The 9,181-nt window shown below is 44.5% G+C and overlaps 1 protein-coding gene across 2 annotated transcripts; it reads right to left on the reverse strand.

Moving 5' to 3' along the window:
* LOC105869356 (MAP/microtubule affinity-regulating kinase 4-like) lies at window positions 1-8,820 on the reverse strand. Of its 2 annotated transcripts, none has more exons than XR_012914012.1 (2): window positions 5,292-5,696; window positions 1-279 (listed from the first exon to the last, which is right to left on the reverse strand). XR_012914012.1 is itself a non-coding variant. In XM_075996298.1 (2 exons), the coding sequence occupies exon 1, from the start codon at window positions 7,020-7,022 to the stop codon at window positions 5,859-5,861; it is 1,164 nt and encodes a 387-aa protein (XP_075852413.1). In that variant the 5' UTR covers window positions 7,023-8,820; the 3' UTR covers window positions 1-279; window positions 5,845-5,858. The 2 variants fall into 2 exon arrangements, 1 of the variants encoding a protein (XP_075852413.1); XM_075996298.1 differs by lacking the exon at window positions 5,292-5,696 and adding an exon at window positions 5,845-8,820.
* Window positions 8,821-9,181: the final 361 nt, after the last annotated feature.

Genomic DNA, 9,181 nt, shown 5'->3' on the forward strand with positions numbered 1-9,181 from the left:
TGCGAGAGATTTTATTTAAATTTAGTGAGTACACTGAACTGTTGCAGACTCTATTACAGAGTTCTGGGGTAGTTGCCAAACTGTTTCATTTAATTTCCAAACACTGTAGTTGGTTCGCTGCTCTGGATGCATTCAGGCTGTGGCAGTGGCGGCTGGCCGTCAGAGCTTCGTGGTGGGCGTAGAGGAGAGGACAGAAGGTCCCTGTGTGGCAACTCTGCTCCTTAATTACTCAAGCTCTGCAACCATTTCAGTCAGACTCGGAGACAGCTCTCTCCCATCCTAAAAAAAAAAACACAGTGAAAGATCTGGAGCCTGCTTTTAGCATGGAGGAGGTTATTTACAGCTTCCCATTTGCATCAGGCCAGGATGAGAGAAAGCCATTACATTTGGTTGCTTGCCCTCAATACGGGTCCGCAGAAAGAATGGAGGAGCACAAAAATTCTGAAGATGAACTTGCGCTTCCCGCTCCCTTTCTCCTTATGAGCCTGAAAGTGGGATGAAACCCCAGCTAGAGATTTCCCTAGCTCTCTCTCCCTTAGCAGTGGAAGCCCTGGCCACTGGCACCACTGCTTTCTCATGCAGATGTTTCCCTGAAACATGATCCTCTCTTGACAAAGGCTTTAAAGAAGGCTCCTAAAACACAAACACAATTTCTAGGAGGTATTAGAGAAGCACAGTTAAAAGGAGAACTGGCGGCTTATCTTTTCCAGTTGCTATAGTCCAGCCCAGCTCGGATTCTGATGATCAGCTCGGGGTAGCGTGAGCACCTCGGAGCCTCGCTGTGTGCATGAGCCTATTCCATTTAAAACTCTCGGCCTGGCGAGGTGGCTCATACCTGTAATCCTAGCACTCTGGGAGGTGGAGGCGGGTGGATCCCTCAAGGTCAGGAGTTCAAAACCAGCCTGAGCAAGAGCTAGACCCCATCTCTACTAAAAAATAGAAAGAAATTAATTGGCCAACTAAAATATATAGAAAACATTAGTCAGGCATGGTGGCGCATGCCGGTAGTCCCAGCTACTCGGGAGGCTGAGGCAGGAGGATCGCTTGAGCCCAGGAGTTTGAGGTTGCTGTGAGCTAAGCTGACGCCATGGCACTCTAGCCAGGCAACAGAGTGAGACTCTCTCAAAAAATAAATTAAATACAATAAAAATAAAACTCTCAAAGAATTAAAGCAAGCCTATGTCTCATATGGCACAAACTCTCCTTACACCAAGAGCTTGCTTGAGAGATTGGCTTAAGCAGAACGATTAATTCCTTGGGACTGGGCATTCTTGGCTCAGTTTTATCCCCCTCCAAGTTTCTTCAGTTTACCACCTGGGGGTGGAGGATGAGGCCCATCAGCAGGTGTTGCTTAACCAGTCCCAAGATCCGATAGATATTTTGGTGACACAAATTACGGGACAAGGAAAATGGTTTGGCAAAGATGCTCAATTGAAATATGAGAATCAGGCTATCGCTCAAGTCCAGCAATGCTGTTTCAGAGCATGGGAGAAGATAAGCCCACCTGGACAAACGGTGCCTTCTTGTGCAAAGGTTAAACAAACTGCTAGTGAAACTCATGTGGATTTGATCCTTAAATTGCAAGATGTTGTGCAAAAAATGGTTAGGCCTCTCAATTTAGGGAATATGATGTTCACATGTTGGCTTTTGATTATGCTGAATCAGAGCGTCAGCGGCTTTCGGCCCTTACAGTGCGACAGCGCTCCTCTGGAGGAACATGCAAAGGCCTGTTGGGATGTCGGTTCAGACACTTATAAAATGCAGCTGTTGGCTGAGACCATCAGGGAAAAAGCCCTGGGACAAAGGACAGCCTCTAAATTGTTTTAATTGTGGCTGAAAAGGTCATTTGATAAAAGATTGTAAAGAACCCCCTGGAGCAGCTAAAATAGCCAGCCGGCTGGTCCTGCTCCAGGACTTTGCACCTGCTGTAGTAAAGGACACCACTGGACTAATGATCGCCATTCTAAATTTCAGACAGCCACTCCCTTATGTTAAGGTCCACAGAAACGGGGGGTAAGGGGGGCTGCCTGGGGCCCCAGGAAAAACAATACAGGAAATGGCCTTGTCCAACAGTTCCTGATTTGGCAGCTATAGACTCAGGAGAACATGTGGTGATAGCCCCGGCCAGCAACCCCCACAGCAATTTCAAACCTGGGTGTCACAAAATTAAAGGTGGCGGACTTAATGCCTGCCAGGATGGGAAGTGTGGCATTAAAGCTGCCATCTCATGATAATGGTCTTCTATCGCCATCTGCTGGCACATGTGGAGTCCTACGGGTATATTTGGCCCAATTCCCCCAGCCACAGTAGGATTCATCATTGGCCACAGTTCTCCTACTATGAAAGGAATTTCAGTGCATCTAGGTGTAATTGATTCAGACTATTCAAGAGAAATTCCAGTCATGATGAGTTCCATTTCTGATTGTCCTATCCAGGCTGGAGACTGTATTGTACAACATCTGTTATTACCTTACATGCAAATTGAAAAATCTACTGTTCAAAGACAAGGAAGTTTTGGAAGTACTGGAACCAAAGTATATTGGCAAACTTTTGTTAATGACCAGAGACCTCAACTACAAATCAGACTAAATGGCAAATCTTTTGTTGGACTTGTAGATACAGCAGCTGATGTTACTATTTTTTCTAAAGGCTTTTACAACAGGTCCCCACGGTACTTACTGGAATAGGAACCATGACATAATTTAGCTCAAAGTCACCAAATATTAAATTGTCGTGGCCCTGATAAACAGACAGCCACCTTAAAACCTTACGTGGCTGACATAGCTATTAATCTACAGGGAAGAGATTTCTTACAACACTGGGGAGCTTACATAAGTATACCTACTATATATGCTCCCGCTAAGAAAATACTGCTTCATGAAATCCTTGTTTTGAAAATGAATGAAAATCCTTGTTTTGGTTTGTGTAAGAAATGCCAAGGAGTGAAGACTTTCGTGGCACCAAGATAGCACTCTTCCCGACATGGTTTCAGCTACCCAAACTTTGCATAGCAGCCACCGCTGTTGAAGGGCACCACTATGCACTGGCTTTAAAATGCACACCACAAAAGCCTATATAGACAGAGCAGTGGCCACTGAACCAGGACAAATTGGGTGCTCTTCAAATGTTAGTAGAAGAACAATCACAAGCAGTACATATAGAGGAGTGCCCCCAGTCCGTGGAACTCTCCTGTATTTGCTATTAAAAAGAAGTCTGGTAAATGGTGAATGTTAATTGATTTAAGAAAGATCAATGTAATTATACAACCCATGGGGACTCTTCACCTGGGACTCCCATCTCTGACTATAATGCCTAAAGGTTGGCATATTGTAATAGTAAATTTAAAAGAACGCTTTTTACAATTCCTTTTCTAATATCTGATTGAGAAAAATTTGCCTTTACCATTCCTGCTTTAAACAATCAACAGCCAAGTAAATGGTACCAATGGAAAGTCTTGTCTCAGGGCATGTTTAATAGCCCAACCTTGTGCCAACATTTTGTCAATCAGCCTTTGGAAATACTACGAAACTGTTTTCCTCACAGTTACATTATTCATTATATGGATGCCCTTTTATTTGCGTGTTCATCTACACAAAAATTGAAACTAGCATACCAGCAAGCCAAACAAATATTGCCTCAATTTGGTTTAATAATTAATTGCTGAAGATAAAGTACAACAGGATTATCCATTTACTTAGCTAGGGTCTCTCATTGATAGAAATAAAATAGCTCCTCAAGAAGTTCAAATATGTATGGACAAATTACAAACTCTAAATGATTTTGAAAAGTTACTAGGAGATGTAAATTGGCTTACATCTACGTTAGGAATTCCTAGTTACACTTTAAGCAACTTGTTTGATATACTGAAGGGTAACTCTGATCTTAATAGTCCTCATAAGTTAACTCAGGCAGCACAAGAGGAATTGGCATGGATTCAATCTCATATTCACCAAGCTCAACTTTCTAGAGTGAATCTTGAAAAAAGAGTGCATTTAGTTGTTCACCCATCAGATCATTCTCCCTCTGCTACCTTAATTCAAGAAGAGGGTATAACTGAATGGACTTTTCACCCACATAAGCAACAGAAACGTCTTATGACATATTTGGACAAAATTGGTCAGAGTCCTTTCGAGACTTAAAACAACTAAGTGGCCAGGATCCTGAGAAACTTGTTATTCCTCTTACTAATCCACAAATTCAAACGGCTTATCAACAAAACCTGGATTGGCAATCAGGTATATCTGACTTTGTAGGAACAATTGACAATCATTATCCAAAAAACAAATTGTTCCAATATCTAAAATTAACTCAATGCATATTACCTAAATTAGTAACATCCACGCCCGTATCTCATGTCCCTACTTTTCTTACTGATGCTAGCAACAATGGTCAGGCGGGTTCTTCCAGTCTTTTAACTAAAGCGTGGACTACACATTATAATTCAGCACAAAAAGTGGAACTGCAAGCTGTTACTCAGCTTTTACAAGATGTTACTTCACCTTTAAATATTGTTTCTGATTCACAATATGTTGTGCAGGCAGTTCTAGCCTTGGAAACAGTTACTGTTACAGAAACTAATGAAGTTTCCAAGCTGTTTCACCAACTTCAGTGGATTATACAAAATCGTCAGTTTCCACTTTTTATTACTCATATCAGATCTCATACTAATCTTCTGGGGCGCTTGGTGGCTGGCAATGAAAAAGTACATTGATTATTTATTGGTTCTGTTTGAGAGGCAATCAGTTTCATCAATTAACTCATATTAATACTAAAGGTTTAATTAAAAAATCTCACATAACAAATAATCAAGCTAAGCATATTGTTTCCCACTGTCCCACTTGCCAAACAATTAATCCACCTAGTCTTCCCGCAGGGGTTAATCCCTGAGGCCTCTCACCAAATGAATTATGGCAAATGGATGTTACACACATTCCTGAATTTGAAAAATTAGGCATTGTACATGTTACCGTAGACACTTATTCTGGTCTTATTATGGCTACTCTCTCCCCTGGAGAAGCTGTTAGACATGTACTTTCACACTTATACTTCTGTTTTACATACATGGGAGTCCCAGCCACCATCAAAACTCACAACAGCTGTGCTAATACTAGTCACTCTTTTGCAACCTTTTGCGCTAAGTGGAATCGCAAACACGTTACTGGCATTCCTTATAATCCTCAAGGACAAGGCATTACAGAAAGTATTCATCAAACCTTAAAAAATAAGTTATTTAAACAAAAAGAGGGAGGTATACGGTCCCCCAGAGAGAGAATAAATCAAGCTTTACTTACTCTAACTTTTTGAATATTCATAAAGAAGACAATTTAACAGCAGTAAGACACTGGAATGGGAGTTGACAACCAGACTCTCCCTCACCGGCCTGTCTGGTGGAGAGATGACACAGAAGACAAACGGAGAGAAGGACGGCAAGGTGCGAGGCCCAGGTTTTGCTTGTGTTTTGACAGTCCATTCTCATGGACTCTCGCACCCTGCTGTTACACATCAGGGCTTCTTGCTCCCGTCTGTCTGAAACTCTGTCCCCGTGACCAACTCCCCGTGCCCTCCCTCTGCCACCCCCAGCCCCTCATCACCATCCAGCCGCTCTACTTCTGTGAGGTCAGCTGTGCAGACTCAGCACGTGACATCACGCTGCATTTGCCCATCTGAGGTGACGGAAACGTGAATTAGCTTCATGTCACCATTCCACAGAGAGCACGTATACCTAAACTTCACACTGTACTGTAGACGTGCGTACATCTATGACTTGTCCGTCAAAAATAACGTCGGCAAGACCGTATGAAATAACCGAAGGTGCAGAAAGCGTGGCTGGACGGCCCCACATACCTGTCCCTGCTGCCTCACGGGTCCCGAGTCACCGGCACCACCTTGTTCAGCCGTCTTCCTCTGTGGCAGAGGTTTCTGGCCGGCCGGATGCAGCACACTCTCAAGAGGAAGCTTCCCAGCCTCCTAGCGAGCCCCGTCAGGCCCTGGCCCCCTTCCGCCGGCGAGGCCGAGCTCTTCCCATGAGGCGGCACAGACTCGAGAGAGCTGTCCCCTCCGAAGTCCCGCACATCGCTGCTGCTGCTGCCGGTGGCCGTGGTGGACACGGTCGTCAAGGGGCTGGGCTTGGGGAGCATGGGAATACCAGGACTCAACCACCAGGTGCGCACAGGACTCACGGGCACTGTGGGCTTCCTTTTTGGCTTCGGTGTCTCCTGGCCCTGGAACCAAGGGTCTTCAAGGAGTTCCGGGATGGTGGGCCTCAACCGGCTATCAGTGGTGAGAAACTTCCCCAGAAGTGCTGTTAATTCTGCAGAAAAGTAATCAGGTGTCTCATAGGTACCCTGGGTGACATTCGTTTTCAGTTCTTCCCAGTTGTCACCAGCAAACGGAACACGCCCAGCCACCATATTGTACAGGACGATGCCCAAACTCCAGACGTCTGCTTCCGGTCCCACGTATTTCTCCTGCAGTAATAGTTCCGGGGCCATAAACGCGGGGCTTCCACAATATGTGTCCAGGTAATCCCCCTCATTAAAAGTTGTCGCGTCCCCGAAGTCGGCTAATTTGACGTTCCCGAGCTTGTCCAGTAGGATGTTGTCGGGCTGTAGGTCGCGGTGGGCGATGTGCTGTGCGTGGCAGTACCGCACGGCGGACAGCAGCTGGCGGAACATGGGACGGGCCTCCTCCTCGCTCAGGCGCTGACGACTCCTTATGTACTCGGAAAGGTTCCCACCGTTGGAGTACCCCGTCACCAAGCAGAACCTGTCTTCATCCTCGATGATATAGAGAAGCATGGTGACGTTCTCATGAGCCAGGCCCCTCATGGCGTCGGCCTCTGTGTGGAGACTTTCCGGCCTGGGGTGGCTCTTCCTGGAGATGATTTTCACCGCCACCTTGGTCAGCGTGGGAGTGTGCACGCCCTTGAACACCTGGCTGTGCCTGCCGGAGCCGATTTGCCTGATGAGCTTATAATTGCCGATCATGTCCCCGCGTAGACTGGGGGCCAAGGCCTGCGCCATGGTCCCGCCTACGCTAAGTATGCACTAACTGTGCTTACTATCTAATGAATGCTCCCAGCTACACTAACTGGGTTAAGGGTACTAACAGAACTAACTAACTATATGAACTACACTAATGATATTAGTAAATAATGCTAAATAGGCAAAGAATACTAATTAACACTACAAAAGAACAATACTAAGTGCACTATCTTAATAAAAACAATATTAACTATGCTACGCTACTAATAAACAATACTAACTATAGCATGGTAACAAAATGAACAAACGTTAACACAACTAATCAACAATGCTAACTATACTAAATACACTGACAGTACTCACTAACAAAGAAAATGCAATAGCACCACAGTCACATTCCACGGGTCACCAAAAAACAGATTCCCGGGAAACAAGGACCGAAATCCTAGGCCCAGCCAGGGGCTTATATAGGTGCTGGGAATTTGGGAACAATGGCTCTTTATGAGGTCAGAGCAAGAAATGGGCCAATCACAGCTGGGTAAATCCTACAGTAGCTTTTTCATTTTTTGGTGGCAAGAACATTTTCCTCTTTAAAGAAAACAACTCTTTTTGTTTCCATGGTTATAGACATTGATAGTTATGTTATTAGAAATTTAAATCCGGGCGGGGCACAGTGGCTCACGCCTGTAATCCTAGCATTCTGGGAGGCCGAGGTGGAAGGATTGCTCGAGGTCAGGAGTTCGAAACCAGCCTGAGCAAGAGCGAGACCCCGTCTCTACTATAAATAGAAAGAAATTAATTGGACAACTAATATATATAGAAAAAATTAGCCAGGCATGGTGGCACATGCCTGTAATCCCAGCTACTCGGGAGGCTGAGGCAGTAGGATTGCTTGAGCCCATGAGTTTGAGGTTGCTGTGAGCTAGGCTGACGCCACGGCACTCACTCTAGCCTGGGCAACAAAGAGAGACTCTGTCTCAAAAAAAAAAAAGAAAACGAAAAATTTAAATCCGTACAATGCTTCCGGGAACTTCCCATTTAGAGTTTGAAAATCTATAATAACATAGGCTGTGAAAGACCTCATCGTGTGTATGCATCCTGGAAATATTCAATTTCTTTTCGTTAAATTCTGATTGGTGTCAAGGTGATGCCACAACACAGCAGACATCATCATAATATAAAAACGGGTTCTGTGCTGTGTGATACACAATAAAGTCCATTGTTAACATCTGTAGAGCTGCCAGAAAGACAAATGTTGTCATAATTTCCCCCACGATCATCATCAGATACGTCACCAAAGACTTCAGAGGCCAGCAGTCAGGGAGTTGAAATATTCAAAGCCTTAGAAGAAAAAAAAAAAAACGCTTATCAACCAAGAGCCCAAATCCCACGAACTGTGCTTCAAAATGACGGAGAAATTAAGACACCGCCTAACCAGAAGCTGAGCATCACCAGCCCTGCCTGCCGTGAAGGGAGTCCTCCCGCTTGAAAAGAAAGAGCACTAGACGGGGACTCAAAGCGTTATGAAGAAATAAAGCCCTCTGTAAAGCTAAATACATGGACAGTTATAAAAGCTAGTGCTATTTTTGTTTGGGACATGATCTGATACACTAATGTGTCAAAAAATACTATGATTAGTTGATGTTTTTGCACACACAATGCAGACACACGTAATGTGGTGATGCCAACAACTGAAAGAGCAATTAGGCAAGACAAAGAAATACGAGACACTCAAATTGAAAAGGAAGATGTAAAGTTACCAGGTTGCAAAGGACATGATCCTCAATGTACAAAACACGAGATTCCCAAGAAGAACTCTAAGAGTTAAAGGAAGTTAGCAAAGTATCAGGCATATGCAATCTCAGAAGACCCCAAATAAAGAAAACAAAACAATCTTGAAAAAGAACACATTTGGAGGTCTTTACACTTCCTGTTTTCAAAACTCTTCAGGCTTGGTACTCAAAACAGGGCAGCCCTGGCACGGACAGACTTGCAGAGCAATGGAGCGGAACACAGAGCCCAGAAATAACCATCATGGATGGCAGCTCAGCTCTGTGTCCTGCGCAGGTCAGAGCTTCCTCTTGGCTTCGGTTTCTTCAACTGTCAGTGAAGACGAGGGAAGACCTCTCCTCCTGACCCCAGCCCTCTCCTGAGAAAGTGTTACTGCTGTCATCAATTACGATGAAGAACTGTAAAAG

The sequence above is a fragment of the Microcebus murinus genome, chromosome 21, assembly GCF_040939455.1.
Source record: "Microcebus murinus isolate Inina chromosome 21, M.murinus_Inina_mat1.0, whole genome shotgun sequence".
NCBI lineage: Eukaryota > Metazoa > Chordata > Mammalia > Primates > Cheirogaleidae > Microcebus > Microcebus murinus.